The sequence below is a fragment of the Anser cygnoides genome, chromosome 16 (assembly GCF_040182565.1).
Source record: "Anser cygnoides isolate HZ-2024a breed goose chromosome 16, Taihu_goose_T2T_genome, whole genome shotgun sequence".
Taxonomy (NCBI): Eukaryota; Metazoa; Chordata; class Aves; order Anseriformes; family Anatidae; genus Anser; species Anser cygnoides.
The window spans coordinates 4,078,494-4,097,551 of NC_089888.1; the positions used below are offsets into that span (position 1 = coordinate 4,078,494).

Genomic DNA, 19,058 nt, shown 5'->3' on the forward strand with positions numbered 1-19,058 from the left:
GTCTCTCTGCCTTACAGATCTCCTGTGATGGCCAAGGGATATTATAATCCCCAGACTGAAAGAAAAGGAATTATTTATCTGAGAGTCCCAGAGTGGGTTGAGGAGAGGCTGCATGCAGGAGGGAACAGCGTGCTGAACCCCAGAAGGGCGATGCTGCCTTCTCAGGAGAGGGCACGTGGCTGAAGCATTTCTGTGTGTCTCTAGACATCTTTCTGCATCCCCGCAGAGCATTCTTGCTGGCTAGTCTCCATATATTTTCAAGACTTTGGGCAAGTTTTTCAATCCATGCACCTTTACCATCTTCCTTTTTCAAAATGAAGTGTTGTAGTACTAATTAATCTGTAGGGGATAGGTCTGACTGCTTTAAAAGCACAGCTCTATTGTGTATGTTTGAAGCATATTTTTTAAAGGAAAATCTCAGAATTTTACTTTATACTATCATTTCATTCTAGCCTATGACATTTTCAGCTTTGCACAAAAGATGTCTCTCTGCAGAACGCTAGCAGTTCAGCTGAGTTACACATTATAAAACCCTTCTATTTGCCTTCGAGCCTGTTCAAAACGAATTCTGGTTAGGATATGTGAATGTAAAATGCTCTTGTTTCCTAATGAAGCATTTTGAAATGCACTGTAGGAGAAGCTTGATTTTACCCTTCCATAGACACAAAGAGGAGTTCTTGCTTTTAAGTGTTCTATCCTGAAAGATGAATTCACATGAACCACATAGAGCTCAGGCTGCAAGAAAGGCAAATACGAACTCTCTTCCCCATTCCTTTCAACAAATCTCAGTCTAGAACAGAGAGAAACGAAGCATACATTCAGCAAAAAGGGATTAAGAGACAGACAAGGGGAAAATCCTTTTAAATACTAATATCCACTGAAATTAATCTCCAATCACATCACAAGTGAGGCAGGTCCTTGACAAACAAAAAAAAACAACCCTCCCCCCCATCTACGCATACTCCATGCTGCCAGCCCTACATCTTCCTCCAACCAAAGCCACAGAAATCTATGCGTTTCTAGACAAAACTTATTAGCACAACCCTGGAGCAAGCTGTGATTTCAGTTCATAGGTATTATACACCGTGCTCCACTTAGGAGGATGTCAGCACTCGGTTATCAGAAAGAGCTAAACAGATGCAAACCCCATCACGGTCACTTCTAAAAGCAAGGTAAACCTGACATCTCAGCATTTATTATAAACTGGTGAGGGACCTAATGAGACCGAACAGTTTGGAGAGACTTCACACTAGGGTTTGCACCTGTTTATGTATGCGGCTGGCAGCAGCTGAAATGGAAAGGTGGATGTCCTGCAAGGAAGCCTGCTTGCTGTGCAGTTCACGTCTGAAAACTACCCATTCCTGTGTTTGAACTGCCCTTCTGGCATGTTATCATACGCTGGATCAGCTGCACTACTCTGTCTGGGAGCTGCCAAATTCTTTTCTTCTTTTTTTTTTTTTTTTTTTAGATAAACGAAAGCACACATTGGTGCCAATCTCATACAGCTTCCTATCTCATGCAGCTTCCTACCAACTTTGTACGACCCCACGTGGGACCCAGTCCTCCAGCACCTGCATGCTCTGCTTCGGTGAGGCAGGACAGCCTGGCGGGCAGCACCACGTACTCCCAACCATCCTTACTTGGAATCCAGTGACAGTTCTGTATTTTGCAGCAACACCAAGTGACTGAATTAAAACATTCGAGAACACAAGCTTGGATTTAAATACTCCATGGATAAAAGTATTAAATCTTTTGACTTTCAAATATCTGAGCATTGGGAAATTATGCTGGAGAAAACATGCCTGGACTGACTTTTTCAATAGCATCGCCATCAACTGCTCACTTTCATGAGTCACACACATTGTCCTGAAATGCTGTAGACTTTCTGGTCAGATGTTTCTAACCCTGATCAAGAGAACACCATGACTTTTCATATGGTGACATGCTGATAAAAGCTCTCCCACGCTTAATTCTGTAAACAGGTATAGCTGCTAATTAATGAATTAAAGAGGAGAAAGAAACCACTGGCAAGAGTGGAGCCTTGGCCCCAAAATTCCCCTGAGTAATGTTCAATCAAGTGAACAAAGCCCTGTTAGCACCCGCTGGCAGGTGCAGTCGGAGCAGCCACTGAAGAAAACCAATGTTTTCCCAGCATCCACATTTCTCCTCTCTGTTTCCCAGCTACTAAGAATTTTTAAAATCCTTTTGCTTTACCAGCACACAGCTGATATCATTACATATGCACAACAGCACCGCGCATCAGGCATGAAAACAAGGAGTTAAAGGTCAAACAGCACCTCTCCGACGACAGCACGCATCCGAGTGGTGCTATCTTCTCCTAACCTCCTGCCATCCAAACACGGCAACATGTTCAAAACATAGCGAAGCCGTGAACGCGGCAAGCTGTTCAAATACGCCTTGGCTGCAGATAAATCTTAAGGAAATTAAAGAGTGTGTTTGGATTCAAGTAGAGCTTTCAGCGTTTCCGTGCAGGAGGGAGCGGGACAAAGTTATGAGACGGTACGGAAATCGTTGTGCGGTGGCAGGGAATACATGCTTCTTGCTTTGACGCAAGCAGTAAAGTGTTAAAAGTGAAGTATGAAAGCTGTAACCATGCTGGGCAGAACAAGGAAAAATTACTCTCTCAATCATACTGCAGGTTGCCTTGTTTTTATGCGATGATATTCCTGTTTAGTTTAGAGCTACTGTTTTGCATATGAGGATTTCAAAAGTGCTATTAAAGCTTTATCGTAAACATCAAAAGCAGCACTGTTAGTCCAGCCCTGGACTTCTGAACATTTTTAAGTACTATGCTCTCACCAAGAAGAAAGTGGTTGCATTTTCACTATACATAGTTCAGAAAGCTCAGGTTGAATGAATTCGAGAGTTACCAGTTAATATTTCAGGAGCACAACACAACTGTGTTCTAAAGAACAGATCTTGAGAAACTGGGCTTTACCTTTATCTGCAGAAAAGCAATGCAAAACGGAACAAAACCTGTGTAAAAAATAGAATCTTAATAATTTCTGCCAAAATACTGTCAGATTTTGAACACTCAGACCTTTGTTCATTATGAAAAATACATCAGTAACAATGATAATGTGAATGTGAAACACAAACTAAGTTTCAATTTGGTTTAATTTTATTTTTAAAACTAGATTTGATGAGTATTTCCTATAAGCTCTGCTTAAAAGTTACCACCATCAATACCTTAACAGCTCCAGAGCAAACACAAAACAGGTAAGGCAGTGGGGGATTACACTAGGGGATTTGGGAGATTTGGTTCAGTTCTCAAATACACCCTGGATTTCCCTTCTGACTTTTTCCAAGCCATTTAGCCTCTCTCAGCATCGACAGCATTTGTGTCTGCAATTCAATTGTGAATTGAAGTCTGAAACCACGTACTACTTAATATCTGAAAACAAAAGTCAGGTAGCTAAAGCTATAGATTCACCCACAATTCAATTTGCAAGCAAGAACTGGAGCCATAGGAAGAGAAGCTGGACCTCAAACTTGTTAGAAAATTTACTGCTTAATTTCTGTCAATTCCTCATTTTACATTTTACCAGATGTCAGCCATAATTCGCTGCAATTGGTTTTGTGTACTTGTATTATGAATACGCTACGCACCGTTTACTACTCAAGAGCAGTAAGAGCTACTTGGATTTATACAACATTTTAGCATATCTAGTGCTTCAAAGAGCTTAAGAAAAGGAGATAACTCACCAGGACGGCAAGCCAACCTATCCATTACAAAATAAATAAATCAGTTTTAAGTTCAGACTTCAAAAGGGAAACAGGAGATGCCCCACGAAAATCTCTGTAGGTGGAGACTTCCACAGAGCAAGAGCTGAGCGGCTGCTGCTGCAGCATCCCTGGGTGACACATCATGGTCCTTGCCCAGCGTAGATTAATGAACAGCGGGAATGGAAATGCTAATAATTAAGAAAAGGTTAAAATGTTCACACTGTGTGAGAACGATGCATAAAAGGATACAACTGCTAAAAATCACTGCAGCAATGCAGATTTTTTTTTTTTCCAGAAACTCAATTCCAACTGGGAATATATTAAGACAAGAAGAAAGGAAACCTCAGAGGAAAAAACCAATGCAAAACAGCCAGTGAAAGCCAGTCAGCTCTGTGGCGTGGAGGCACTATGCACATTATAAACTAAAACTCTATTCTGAACCAAAAGCCAGTTGAAAAACAAATTCAGGGAAACATCCAGACATGACAAACCCAGAAATTACTGCCTGAAAATTATTATTTTTCTTTAAAAATAGACACTTATCCACATGAACAGTTTGTGTTCAAAGCAGCATTTGTCCATTAAAACTCTCCTACTCCAGCTGTAATGCGGACTAAGAAACTTAGGGCCAAATTTTCAAGGCACACATTTAGTACAATTGCTTATTCCATCATCCCATTAAACACTCAAGTGATCAGTTCTGCAATCTAACCAGTCATTTGTGTTTTCATTGACCACGTTTCCCTACCCATCCTGTAGGTTTTGTGCAAAGCTTCACACACAAGTTTCCACAAGAGCTTGCATGCCGAGATTTGAAAATTTGCTCTCAGCTTTTTTTTTTTTAAACTCCCTCTCCCTCCAAAGAAAAAAAATATAAAATGACTATATTAGTTGTCAACTGCATAGTGAGGAAACTAAACCTTGCAAAGAACAATTATTTTGAGGAATCTGTGAGGGCAGTAATACACAGGAGATTGCTCTTGCTTGTCTGGGTTAAGGGTGGCCCAACTCCATCATTTAACAGGGGTGCACTTGTCAAAGCCTTTGTTGCCAGGGAGGAGCATCGGTCCTGCTGCCCACAGAACAGACCTTCTTCCTTCCTTCACAACTGACACAGAGATCAAGGTCTTGGTGAGTATGTGATAAATGCTCCTTTACACCCCAGGGGTCAGGAGACCTTTCTGTTGCTTCAGAGCAAGCACTTCAAAAGCAACAGCAATAGCCCCGGGCTCATCTGCCTTTAGCGGTACCTGACCAGGGCTGACACACAACCTCGCCTCAAGGGTCTCTGCTCCGGACAGGCTGGAAGCCCTTATTGTTTTTCTGTGTATGTCATGGTTTTGTTGTTATTGTCCATTTGAAAGGACATTTGAAAACAGAAGATAAAATTACTCAGTATTGATATCCCACAAGCTGTCAGGTCAAAGCCCTAGCTTTGATCTCTCTCCTGCAGCTGGAAGGTCTTGACCTGCTGAAAGAATGAAGTTGTGGATCCTCAGACAGCTCCTCCACCTCCCAGGGATTCCTCCCAGCAGACCTGTACTGGCAGCCCAGTCCTGTCTCATCCCCTCTGGGCTCACTAGGGCTGGCACTAATACATCCCAAGGCAGAACCATGTCCTGACACGGTCCTCTCCATTCACCATGTCTTGCTACCACCACTATCAGACGCATAGCTTACACAAACAATCGCATCAAAACCATCCTGGTTTATAACACATATTCAGAAATGGCTTTTGTTATGCGTACAGAGTTCAATACGTGCTGTTAAAACACTCGTATGGATCACTAACTGCAAATTATACCCGACTTTCCATCTTCTCCTAGGCCAGCTGCTAGTACCTGGGACCTTGGTAAGTCCATTAATTCATCTGAACCTCAATTTACCTATAGGTTGAATTGGTATACTTATTTGCTGTAGAGTCCTTCAGAATTGCCTTGTGAAAGGGTTATATATAATGGAAAGTGACCATGAATTGCAAATAGAAAACTAGGGTTCCATCTATTAACAGCCCCTCTTGCAGGTTTTACAGTTTCTCTGAAATCTCAACAACAAGATGCTACAAGAATGCAGAATATTAGCAAAGCCTCATCAATTGTGCACTATATAGGTACTTGCAAGTCCAATTTATGGCACTACCTAAACCACACGAGGAATGAATATATAAACTGTACCATACATGCGTACTACATATGTCAAGAGAATTAATAAATACAAGATAGCTTACTTCGAAAATTCAGCAGTCACATTCACTTTCTGCTCCCCAAGAACTGATTTTGCAACACGACATAAGGGAAGAACTTCCTATCACTAGTCAAGAAGTAGCATAAGGAATAGCGATGACCCTTCTTCAAACAAGCAAATCAGGATTTTATCTTGTCTTGACCATCATTTTCAAATACTTGTCTGAGATTACATGATTATCTCAATTTTATTTTTACAGAGAGTTAATTTCCGCTTTCATAGCAATTATTATTTGCAAATCCCTAGACTCGAACACAGAAACCAGCACACAAGGAGTTTTCCTCGAAGATCCTCGAAGACAACATTAGCATTATAGCAGAGAACACCTAAAAGGAAAGCAGAATATGGATATTTCCCACCTGTCCAAAGGATTCTGTTAGCAACTGGTTTCCTAATCACCACAAATTCATTCTGCCTTTGCTTGCTGCAATTATGCTATTGAAACCTGCAGGTCTTTTTTTCCTTCTCCCCTTCTCTTACTCTGAACAGAATTCGTTTTTAATGTCTACTGCAGAAGGCCAATATGATACAAAAACCCAAAACATTTCACTACTCATACACTCTTATTCATAATATCACATCAAATTGCTGAAGTAGTACCATATGGCGCTTGAGCACCAAGCCAGAACAAGTTGTTCAGCTTGTCATAATCTCAAAAGCTGCATGAAACTTAAATAATTTCTCTATGAAGTGGAAGATCTTTGGGTTTAATATAACTCATCAGAAATGGCTTCTGCATTTTCCTCCTATTATTTCCCATGTTTTCTCTGATTCACATTCCATTTTCCAATGCAAGCTATCAGCTTAAGTGGCTACAACTACAGGGCTGAAAGGCTCTAAAAGCATCCTGTCCATACTTTCTTCTTGATCATTCATCATCAATTTGAATGAATAAACAACTTTCTCAATCACATAGATATATAATTATAAATTAAAAAAAAAAAGAACTCAACCAGAAGGGCTGAATGAAAAAGATTAATGAAATCTCCCACACTTTGATTCAATCCTTAAAGCAATATCCTCAGCTGCAAAATGTCCACGCTTCCACCCGTGCTGTCCTGTAAGAAAATACAGCAAACTCTCAAGAATATCGTAACTGGGACATTTAACTGGTACTTAATTTCAAGGAACGATGACAATGGGAATTCTCAAGGTTTCATCATAGACTGCACTATATTTACATGCTCAATTCCCAAAGACATCGCAAGTCCACTCAATTTTTATTACTATTATTTTTCAATATTTCTTACGCTTATGCGTGTAAAGAAAGATTTGGAATGAAGTACGAATGGAGACTTTAAGTGCAAGAACTAGAGACTTGGCTGACCTCACAGCTCTCAGGGACTATGACCGGCTCCTGGTTTTGAATGGCTGAGCAGCAGGATCGATGCTATCTGAGATGGAGAATGCACACAGGGAAATGTTCCCAGGACTGCACAACAGCAAAAATTAAAGTGTGAAGACAGAAGCAGATAAGACCACCAAATGGAGGAACAGGAGACAAGTGCATGGAGGGCACAAGGAATGTCAGAAGACATTGAAGAGGAAGGCAGGAATGTAGGCTACAGCATTGTTCTGGAGGGGAAGAAAGAGCATTGCAGAACAGCTCAGAGGGAAAGGTCATTTTAGCAGCTGCTTAACCAATTGAAGAATAAAAGGACAGCACCAAATCAAGCAGAATTTCCTAGTCTTTCTTAGCATGTATGTTCAAGCCTGTTTCACAGATGGGATTGGGATAGGCAAGAACTGGTGCTGAGAACCATAAACTGGCACATGTATTCCAGAGACTGCTACTATACAGCCTTTTGCTTAAAAATAAAATATAATTGGGACATGTCTTCTGGAGCTAGCATACATTGGGATTTTCCAGAAAAACATTTCTATAATGGTTACATATGTGATTGTTCTTTTTTTTTTTTTTCCCCTAGCTATATGGAGAAAAAGCTACTTGTCACCAGCCCAAAGGGAAAAGCATTTGGCTGCATGGGGGAAAGACAGGACTTGTTACATCTGTGGCTTCACAGAAGGAAGGGAATAGCTCTTTAAAAAAGCAAGGCATGCAGAGAATGTCTAGGCTAAATGAGTGAAAGGAAATCAGTCCTCCACCCTGATGGAAAGATGTGAAAATTAACAAAACCCCTCAGTTGCTGCGCACATGAGATTGGCTACCAGCAGGCAGCAGCAGCCTGGTGTCCTGGCCATGAAGCTGGGACAGCAAAACCTGCTGGAACCAGACCGAGACCAGAACCAAGCTGTGACCTGGTGTCCCCGGGACAGAGGAAATGGTGCTGGACGCTCAGCCACCTGTGGGGATGCTGAGCACTTGCATCGCTCACTGCTTTGCACGCCTGTGCCAGGAAGTTTGGCCCTTCTTGTCCTCCCTGGCTTTACATTTTTTTTTTCCCTTTGCCAGGCCCAGGTAGGTTTGGACAGTTGATGAGCCACAGGGGGATCTTCCCTGTCCACAGAGGTCTGCATCAGCCCGTGTTATTGGGAGGAACTGGGAGGGTGCTGGAAATGCTCCACAGATACTCCAAGCTGCTATGCTTTTTCTTTCAAGGGGTTTTACCTTTAAAGATCTAAAACAGTATAAAAAGACAAGAACCGCCATTGCTACCTTCTGTTTTTCTTTATCCTAAGGGTTTATCACCTGACAGAGCACAGTAGTGGAAAATGGTCCTGAGCATCAGAGATCTGCACATTAAAGGAATCTGGGCATAAGACAGGATTTGCTAATGCACCCAGCTATCCGATTCCCATCAGCCCATAAGGGAATCTAAATCAACGAGGATTGATTCTGTGCTTTGCCCGACGCTCCCCCGCAGACCGCCTGAGGTACAGATGTAGCTTCCATCATCGCAGCGCTCCTGACACAAAGAAACACAGGAACGTATTTGTCTTCCCATCCCCTGCAAGGTACAAGGTACTGCAGCGCTCGTGTGCCTGTCTGGGCAGCGCAGGTGAGCGCTGCGATGGAGTCAGGCAGGCAGTGTCTCTGCTGCCTTTGCAGGCAGGGGCAAGCTCTGCCTCCGCTCGAGGCTGCTGGATGCTCGGTGAACGAGCCCTGCTCTGGGTGAGGGTTTTGGGGCAGCTATGGGAGAAGCAAGTGCAATTTTGTGTGAAGAACTACGGGAAGGCTGCAGCAAAATGGGTCCGGAGAGTGGGTCCACTTATGGGCCCCCTACGGGCAACCTTCTCCTACCTTCTCAACAGCCTGGCCCCGCTTCCTTCCATTTGTGCCTCTTAATAAATATAGCATCTCCAAGACATATATATTTAAATCTGTACAGAGTAAAAAGCAGAAAGCAGAATAAAATATTTGATATGGACTGCTTTGACGTACCTTGGTGCAGGGCTTCCATCAGCACAGCCCGAAGGCAGTATTCCGAGCAGTGCATAGAAATGCAGAGCCTGCCTTGCTTACAGCAGGTGTACTGGCTTCAAGAGCTCAGACAACACAACATTTTGCATTATTTTAAATGATGTGTTGAAAGCACCTTATCCCAGAGAAGAAAAAGGGAAATGAAAAAGCTGTTGTGTGTAATTAGCAGCTCCTTTTGATGAATCCTTTCCAACACTACCACCTTTGTGAGAGTACTTTGCTTCTTGAGGAACAGTTCTGATGCAGCCAACATGGGCAGAACTTCAGAACAGGATTACCAGAGAAGATGAATTGTCAATTACAACATCCATTAACCCGGGCAGAAAACTCTCCCCAATCTGGATTAACTCCTTAAATGCCCGATGCACAATTATAGTAAAGACCGATGGAAAGGGAAACTCAGGCTTTCCTTACTTCAAGATCACACCACTCAGCAGTTATTCTGTTCTTTCAACAATATACACACTCAGTGCTCTGTACTTATGAATACCCTCTATCCAATTAATACCCCATTAAGCCGCACGCCTGCCGTGACTTTATCCTCAGACCACTGTATGGTAGCTTTTAACTCCATAATACCCTGGCATTATTACAATATTAGACTACAAGGGATTGATCCAAAGCTCACTGAGGTTAATGAGGGCTCATTAAATTTTGAATTAGGCCCTAACTGCTCCGCAAATACAAAGTGAAGTGAAACAGTACGTGTCAGTTGCAATGACAGAGGGCATAGTAAACTTTAAGCTGTAATATTGAATGCTGATCATGACAAAAATAGGCAATAACGGGGAGTGTGTGTGGAAAGCAGCTAAGGGAGAGAATTATGATGATGTTACACCTCATATTAAGCAGCTTAGGTTTGCGCCTGTATAAATAGATATTGCCCGGTCTGACTCTGATATGATTTTGTCATCATATGCTCAGACATAGCATAATATTGACACTACAGCTTTCCTTTAGATTTTAGTCTTGAGTTTCAGTTTGAGAGTATGATACTAGAGGCTTGAAATCAGTATGACTCCTTCCCTAATTACTGATTAATCAAGAGCTAAGGTTGCTTACATAAAGAGTCGTGGGGAGAAGGAGGAAGTCTCATTAGGAACAAGAGGTTAAAAAAAAAAAAAAGGAGGGGGACATTTTAACAACTGGATGGATACAGAAAGAAGAAAAGAGCTGATTTCCTAATAGCATGTTATACCTGAATGTTAAATTTTGTATTCATGTCTAATTAAAAAATTATAAGAAAACATTTTAATACTTGCAGATACTGTGGGTTATGGTTCAAAAGGAATAATAGAAAGTTTTTTTTGTCTTTTAATGACTTCAGAAATACATATGTTATGTCACTCTGTCCCTTAGGTGCTCAAAAGGCACAGCAGCTGTTTCATAAATTTTGAATTGCCTTTTCCTTTAGCATACAAAATCTGTACCATAAACATAACGCTGTCTGAAAAATACTCAGTAAACCTAGACAGTTGTTGGGAATGCTTCCTCCAATATTTAAATTCTTCTCTTAACAGGAGTTTCCCTGCAAAAACAGATGCTAACGAATAGTGTTTTTGCCATCAAGCTGAATGCGAAAGCTTTGGTGCATTCTTTCTTTTTTTTTTTTTTTCATGGAGACAATAGAGGATGCATTTCCCATCACTGAAGGAAAACTGCCACCTTGCTTCTCAATTGTTTGCTTTCAAATAATAAATAACAGCTATAATCTTCTGTTAAAGATTTATGTTCTGATGATGTCTGATGTTGCTACTCTAATTTCTTTTTGTTAGATGCAGCTGAATGCCATTTACTGGTAAGTAAATTGTGTCATCATTTCACTACAAACCACACCACTGAAAACGTTAAGATGGCCAAACATTTATTTTTGCTTTCCAACTCGTTGAAATCCATTGAGAGCGCTGCGGAATAACCAGCAACACTTTTTAGTTAGGATCCTTAATCTTAATTTCTTTCCCCCTCTCTCCTAATACGCTTCCTTCCAGCGCTGTTACTTCTGAAATAACTCCAAATAGCTTACAGTGTGTGCAGAAACACTGCCTTTTACCTGCCACAATTTCAACAGTGGCTTGGAAATACAGCAGATCGGCCATTTTCCCTGAATTCTTTGAGCGGGGCACACGGCAAGCCGCAGCTTTACCGCTTCCCATAGCAGAGGGGTTGGAGGACCACGTGTGGCCAATTACTCCAACAGGGAAAGTACTGGCCCCATATCCAGCCTTCTCACAGTGTCACCTATGCCTTTCGTTTCACAGACAGAAACAACAAGCCTGCCCAGCATTTCTTCTGCCTTAAACCACCCCACATTTTATGACAATAAAATTAGCTACTTTGCTTAAGTAAATGTTACAGCTCACGAAGCCTCGAAGCACAAATCAAGTAAGTCAACTGCAAAACAGCCCAGCAGGGCTGTAAAACCAAGTACAGATGCAAACACCTCCTCAAGTCGTTTAATATTTTGATTAAAATGAGCGGAGACCGCAAGTGAAAAAAGATGTCCGGAAGGTGAACTGTCCCTGTGATGCCTGCCAGCACTACAGCATTTAAAGCTCTGTTAATGTTTCCAGTATAAACTTTCAGTTTTGTGGGTTTATAACTTGAGTCATAGAGGCTTGGTGCTGGACTCCAAAACCCAATGCCCAAAGCAGAAATGCTCAGGTGAAGCTTTGCATGGGGTGGCCATACCCTGGTGGTTTGTTATGGCAAGACTGAACATGCTGCATGACTTTCCTTTTTACTTCTAGATGTTATATATCTAACTCAAAATATATATCCCCAAAATCATGCATAGAGCTGAAGCTGGGAGAAGACCCTTTACACATGTTTATGGAAGAGCACTCTAAAGCATCCTCTCACTGGAATCACAGCCTGCACCGAAGCACAGCCCCGTCCCACACAGGGCTCCCACCGTCTCATACCCAAGATGTGGTCAGTCGCTGGTGCGGTGGCACCAGGGGTGTGCAAGGTTAGGTCCATGCTCAGCAGCCCCCCATCAATATTAAATAACACCAAAGCCTTGTTATCAGTTTCTACCCGCTCATTAGCTAGCTTGCTCTCTTTCACACGAGACATTTAAGTTTTGGCCAGAGCAACTTTGCTCTCCCCTCCAGCCTCTTGTAGCTGAACCCTGCACCACGCTCTGCACATTCACTCACCTTGAAGCCCTTTGCCAGCATCTCTCCCTCATCCTTAATGAAGGACCAACAGTCCCTGCTCTTCCTAGAGGCTTTTTCTGCAGAATACCCACAGTTTAGGTCAGCCGTAGTCAAGAACACCTCATTCCTCCCCTGAGAGGAGGACTAAATCTGTTGCACCTGCAGCCAATCCTTGCCCTCTGCAAGGCTGAACTCAATCTGAAAAGCAACTGCAGGGGCTTTCAGAGGATGCAAAACTTTCTTGTGTTTCGTGGGGTGAAGAGAAATTCATCTCTCTTTAACTAGTACCAAAAATATGAAACCAAGTTCCCCAAAGTATGAAATCGAGGCCTGATGGCTAGCTTTTCAGGGCAGGCTCCTGGCTTGGCGTCTGCTAGACAGAAAGGAATACACTTGCACAGCATATGCGAGGCTTGGACGGGTGAGTACATCTGGAAGCATGGCCTCTGTATGCCTGCAGTCCGTGCACAGAAATGTAAATAACACAGGGATTGTCAGGAAAACTATAGGCATGGCCAAAGAGGTTGGTGCTGCATAACACTGAATGCTTGGTCTTGATCCAGTAAGGCACTACTCGTGTCCTCAGCTTTCAGTCACTAAATAGACTCAGAAGACACATTGGAACTATGTAAAGGCTCAAATTTAGGCACGTACTTAAAATCTCTGCTGAACATTGGCCAAAATGTTCAGTACCATCTGCATATACCCAAACTGCCTTGGGCAAAATGTTTCCCTTAATATAATCCAAGGTTTTGTTTGTTTGTTTTTCAGTTGTCTAACTGTTTGGCTAGGAGGAAAATGTCCTTTAAATTAAGAAAATTAGCAGCAAATATGAATCTTATTAAAAATATGGTCATTATTAAAAATATGGTAAGAGCAATGGAAAACAGAAATAGCAAAGAGATGAAGCCTTTAACAAAACCGTGGTAAACTGCGGCACATCCACTCTTTGCTGCTCCCCAATCTAGTCATGGCTTACACCTCTCATCAGTCTGCATTAGACATAGCTGAGAAAGGATTTAGCCGGTGACACCTTTATCTCTGAAAATCTCAGCTGTTATAAATAAAACAATTAACTGCAGCAGTGAAAGCTTAAAATTAGCCCAAGAGTAAATTCTCTAAAATCTTAAAAGCTGGCATCTTAAATTCCAGGGTGCTGAATTTAATTCTTCAGCGGTGCAGACTACTGAGAACATATGCAATAGTAAGGAAAGAAAAAGTGTGGATTTTTTTTTCCTTCATATCTTATTCCAGCTTAAAACAGTGCATTTCAGCATCAGCTTATCTGTTGAGGTTATATCTGCACCATCATTCTGCAAATCCAAACTCACACCCACACGGCCCCCACTACGTCTTTGGGACTCCATCAAGGAAGCCTCGTCCCACAGTAACCTATTAGTAATGTGGGTGATGAGTGTTAAATAATGAACTATTGAAGCAGAGAGGCAGATTGCAAGTACTTTGTCTGTGTCTTAGTTTTATTATTATTATTCTTTGGAAAAGGCGTAAGCAAGCCCAAATCATCTTCTTAGCAAATTAACCCACTGTTTTTGTATACCCTCTGTCTTTACAGATTTTCAATAGCTTTCGTGAGCTGTGTACATTAGCTCTGACTATGCCTTCCTGCCTTTGCCTCTACACATAATGACAGCCATACTGAGCGGCTATTACAGTTATCTCACTTTCTGTAGAGGATGGGGATGTAATGATATGCTGCAATATGTGCAATGGGGTATTACAGCTAAATACTCTTTGGAGTGATTGATGAACTATTTTGCAGTATGGCTGGTACGACAGTTCAAGGCGAGGGGTACTTATCCTTCTGTGCTTCCTACTTTTTCTGTTCTCTAGGTGAACTCAGAGCAGGAGCTAAAAGGTAATGGCTAGATGGGGGTTGTGTAATCAACTGAGAGCAAGCAGGGAAAGGGAGCTGCTGCTTAGTCCCTGCATGGCGGCGGACAAGCACCTTTGCATCCCTGTACATTAGCAGACCAGATGTGCAGACCTTGCAGCTGAACTCAGACATGAAATACAGTGACTGAATATAACCATCAAGAAAAGATTTCTGAATACTCAATAAAACCTGAATCCATTATGAGATTTTTCTAATAACCCAAGGACAGGACCAGATGCTGATACCTGGAGAACATTGCTCATGGTTGTGACAATACCTCTGTGATCTTGGGCAGAGTCTCTCTCCCTTTCAGACTTGATTTTTTATTTGTGAGACATAGGCCGCCCTCACTTATGCAAACAGGTTGAAAAGATCAGCCCTGTATGGAAAAGCAAAGACTGTATAGATCTAAATTGCAGTTTTTGTTTTATTTTTTTTAAAGTAGCAGTTGGTGTTATGGTCACAAATAGCTATTAGTGTATCCCTCTCTGCTGTATCCTGGAGATTCTGAATGACTGCAAAACAGGTTAAAACATCATATGTGATGTCAGACCAAAGGTCTGTTACCTGGCTACCCTTTCTGTTTCACTGACTGTACCCCAAATTTTCACTGTCCTTCACTCTTTGTAATATCTCTGTTTTCACACTTGCAATATTAGTAGTTACATGTTGCCTTTGCTTTTTAGGAATGTATGTAAGCACGAGTCTGACCAGGATCTGTACCATTAGGTGATCATACATATACATGGCTATAAGTTTTAAGACACGACGTACCAAACACAACCACTGCTCCTGTAACAATGGCACCTGAACAATCAACCAAAAACGTATCATCCTAGGATTTCATTTAAATCTTATCAATGAATTTTGATGCTTCTGAAATTTTATGCTGATGCTTCCTAATCTGAAAGGGAGCAGACTCTCATTGCTGCCAATGGTGTTAGAGAACCTCAGGTTTTGTGCTGTGTGGGAATTAAAAATCTGTACTTTTTTTTTTTTTTAAGCCATTGGGACTATATTTCATCAAAATCACTTCCAAATTGCATGGCATTTTAGGATTTAGTGTTATTTTATGATTTAGTGGGTCTTTTTCCCGCTTACATTACTATTCCCAAAGCATTTTGGAAAATATTAAGATCTCAAGGGAAGTATTTTTAGCTGAATTGGGCAATGGGAGTTCCTTGATATTTGTCTGCAAAGTGTCAATCACCTTAAAACCCCAACCTCATTTTCAACAGTTCTCCTTGAGTAAGTAACAAGGCTGGGCTGGCAAAATAAAATTCTTCAGTAACATACCAACATATTCAGAACCACAAGGCACCGAATTCCCCCAGTCTGGATCTGAATGCATAAATAAATAAGGCTCTTGCATTTCTTTCTGCTAGAGGATTGTATTATTCCATTCTGCAATAATGGAAAAATGCAGAGCACAGGCAAGATTTACTGTCTGAGTTTTTACTGCAAGACTTATGTCAGTAGAAAGGCATTCGTGCTCTTGGGAATCAAAGTGAGATTCACCCATTTGTGGCAGGTGTTTTAAGCACTCAGCCTAACAATCTACCCACGCATGGCACTACAGCAATTCAACGACTAAATTAAATCTCTGAATATTAAATTAATGATGGAAATCTAAAATATTAATATATTCTAATTGAATATTCTGCGATAAATTATCTGGGCATTCTCAGCAATTTGATTTTACTTTCATTTCTTAAGGAACTTTCAGCTGCATAAATACAGCTATTAAAGCAATTCAAAAAGGGAACATTTTCTGCTCAGACAAGAGAACTCTAAACACAAAGAATCTAAAAATTTCTTTCATATGATTGATTAAATCATAGAGCCCAAGACAGCTGAATCATTAAATGACTGCTTTCCTTCAGTCCCTCTGGCTTTAGCAAGGACAATATAAATTCCCTATGGGTCTGAATACAAGGAAATACAATATGTATAATTACAGTATAGGCTTGAATGCTGTTGTAAGAGAATTTCAAATGGAGCATTTATGCTGTAGCTGCAGTTTTCAATCCATAATGCTGTGTGTGCGCATGCATGTAATGCCCATAAAGCACTGGGCATCTGCTTTCTTCGACCTAGATTCCCAAATGGAATACGCTGGTGTAGCCCCACCAGCTTTGGCAGAGATGCCTGAATTCACATCAGGATCTGGCTTGCTATTTCTGTGAAATGATGGGAGAGTTAAGGGTGACATCCAGTCTTCACATGCCAGGAAGAATACAAACAAAGGAATGTAGTTTGAAGAATATATACAGTGTGGTATGTATTTAGGAACCTGCTTTAAACTGCCTGTTTATACAAAATTTCAAATGAAGGTGTCAAGAGAACATTTTCCTTTCTCCTTTCATCCAAAGTGTGCAGAGTCCTGCTTTGGATGCATGCTCAAAAAGGACAAGTTCATACCAGAGCTGAGAACACAGCAACACCGGACTGTGCTTAATAAAACATCTTTCTGCTAATCTTTCTCCGTTTGGTTTCGAGCTGGTTTGTGTCATGAAATCACAGCCAAGGGCTGTTGCAATCCACCATCCTTCATCCATCTTTCAAAGAAATCTGTGGCAACACCGTGTGCACGATGGCCCATCTCCTCTCCACCTTCTTGGCTTGCTCCTTTTTCTCTCTCTCTGGCTGCCACGATAGAGACCAAAACGCCTAATTTCCAAATTTCAGCCGATAATGCTCACAGGGGTACCAAAGATGAGATGGACTGAGAGCCAGAATCATCACTTTTTTGTTGTTTGTGGCTAATAAGGCAAAAGAAACACCTGTTCCCACAAAGAACAAGGGAGAACTAGGCCTATGTGTAATCAAGGCTGTCCATGTCTCTCGCAGGAGAAGTGAGGTCTGACATCCTTGGGGAAGCATTTGTGAGGCCTTTTCTCAACAAACCTTCTCTCACCACAGACAGATGCCATCTGTCTTGCAGCTGGAAGTTAATGGATTCTGAACTGCCAATTTCACAGCAGCAAGCAACGTCATTGATACAGCAGGCATGAGGGATTTCCTACAATAAAACTATTTAAAAACAGTGCAAAGGTGCATGCTGAAATACCTGTGATGAGCAAGGGAAATGGCAGTATTGAGGGCTGACAGTCCATGACAGCGGGGATTTTCACAGTATACCTTACAGGCACGTCCAGCACTGGGATTTTGGACTTTTGGAGAACTGTCTCACTACGTCTATTTCCTGAACTAGGACAGGCTACAGCACCCAAATAGCCTGCGGAGGGCAAGACTCTGTTATCAACTCTTTTCATATTAAATATCTGATTTCACCGTATAGTTTAACATGTGCTAAACCCATCCACAAAAACATTGGGGTTCTCCAGCATGCTGAAAAGAGCTCTCTGCTCCATTAACATGCATCATGCTGCACGAAACCCAACCAATCAATGGCACCTCTGCTAAGAAGCAACGCAAGAGTCTTCAGGTATATTATATTCCGCCAACTTTCCAAACCACTTCAGGACTTTCTGATTAAATTTACATAAAATGCATCCTTCCCTCTTATTCCCTGTTATACACATTAGATTATTTATAGTATCCTTGTGTCTGAGATTACCAGCGTTCAGATATGAGGGAGCATGCTGTGCCTGTAGCACGCAATCAAGGCAGTTTGTAAGGGCACTGAGATTCCGTTTTGGTCATCCGCAATGGATTTTCTTGCCAGCGTAATGAGAACAAACAAGTTGTTTATTGTAAGAGATCTCACAGGCAAAATTCACCTGTTTCAGTTCCAGATTTGACACAAGCAAGTTGGGAAAATTAGGGTCACTGCAGATCAAGGTGGAGACAGGCAGCTCATAACAGCTCTAGAAAGACCCTAGAGATGAAGCTGGAAGCTTGGAGCTTTCCTAAGGGTGAATACAATTGCAGTGGTTGATGCAGGAGCCTGTTATCTAAGCGTGCCATGACTAAAAGCTGCTCCTCTGTCTTTTAAATGAATGTTTTTCATACAGCCCCGTGAGATTGGCCAAGACTTCAGCCTCTAAAACTACCAGAATATTTCCATCAGAAGAAGCTAGAGACTTGCATGTGGACCCAAAACTGAGGAAACTTTTAGAAGTTAAAAAAAAGGATGAAATACAGGATTAGCTAATAGATAATTTGATAATAGATAATTAAAAATTAGCTACACATGTAGCTAAAAGGCATGAATCAGAAAATAGAGGGTACTCAGCAAAGAAGCAACTATTTAATATGCTATCTTAGTTGATCAGTGTGCCTGCATGAGTCATTTGCTTGGGGAAGGATAGGGATTTCATATTGTTTTTGTATTTTTAATAGGCATTTTTATGGACCTCATAGTTATAATAATGAGAGTACCTGACAATTAGTGATGAAATTATCCTCACTACAGTAAAATATTTCACAGCGTGTAAAATATTATTCCTAATACAAAGGTGGAAATGAAGCACAAGGAAATTAAAACCAAGAATTTCATAAATGTTTGCAAAATAAATATGCATATACCGATAAAATTTAATAACTTTCTTCAGCTTGAAGAGAAAACCAAAATTTGCAAAACACTGATACCAATAAAAAAAAAATATACCTTATACATAAGATGTTTATTTACAACCTCGGAAGAACTGGTCCATTATTTGTATTTAGA

General features: G+C 41.3%; 1 protein-coding gene across 4 annotated transcripts in view; it reads right to left on the minus strand.

The window, feature by feature from the left end:
* CDH4 (cadherin 4) overlaps positions 1-19,058 on the minus strand; it is a 525,850-nt gene that overhangs the window by 141,517 nt on the left and 365,275 nt on the right. The window contains exon 1 of one of the 4 annotated variants that reach the window (XM_013188906.3): positions 12,532-12,672. The exons of the other annotated variants lie outside the window; for them this stretch is intronic. Within the exon in view, the coding sequence (XP_013044360.2) occupies positions 12,532-12,552 (21 nt within the window). The 5' untranslated portion in view covers positions 12,553-12,672. Of the gene's footprint in view, positions 1-12,531; positions 12,673-19,058 lie in introns of those variants that run through there. 4 annotated transcript variants of the gene reach the window in all.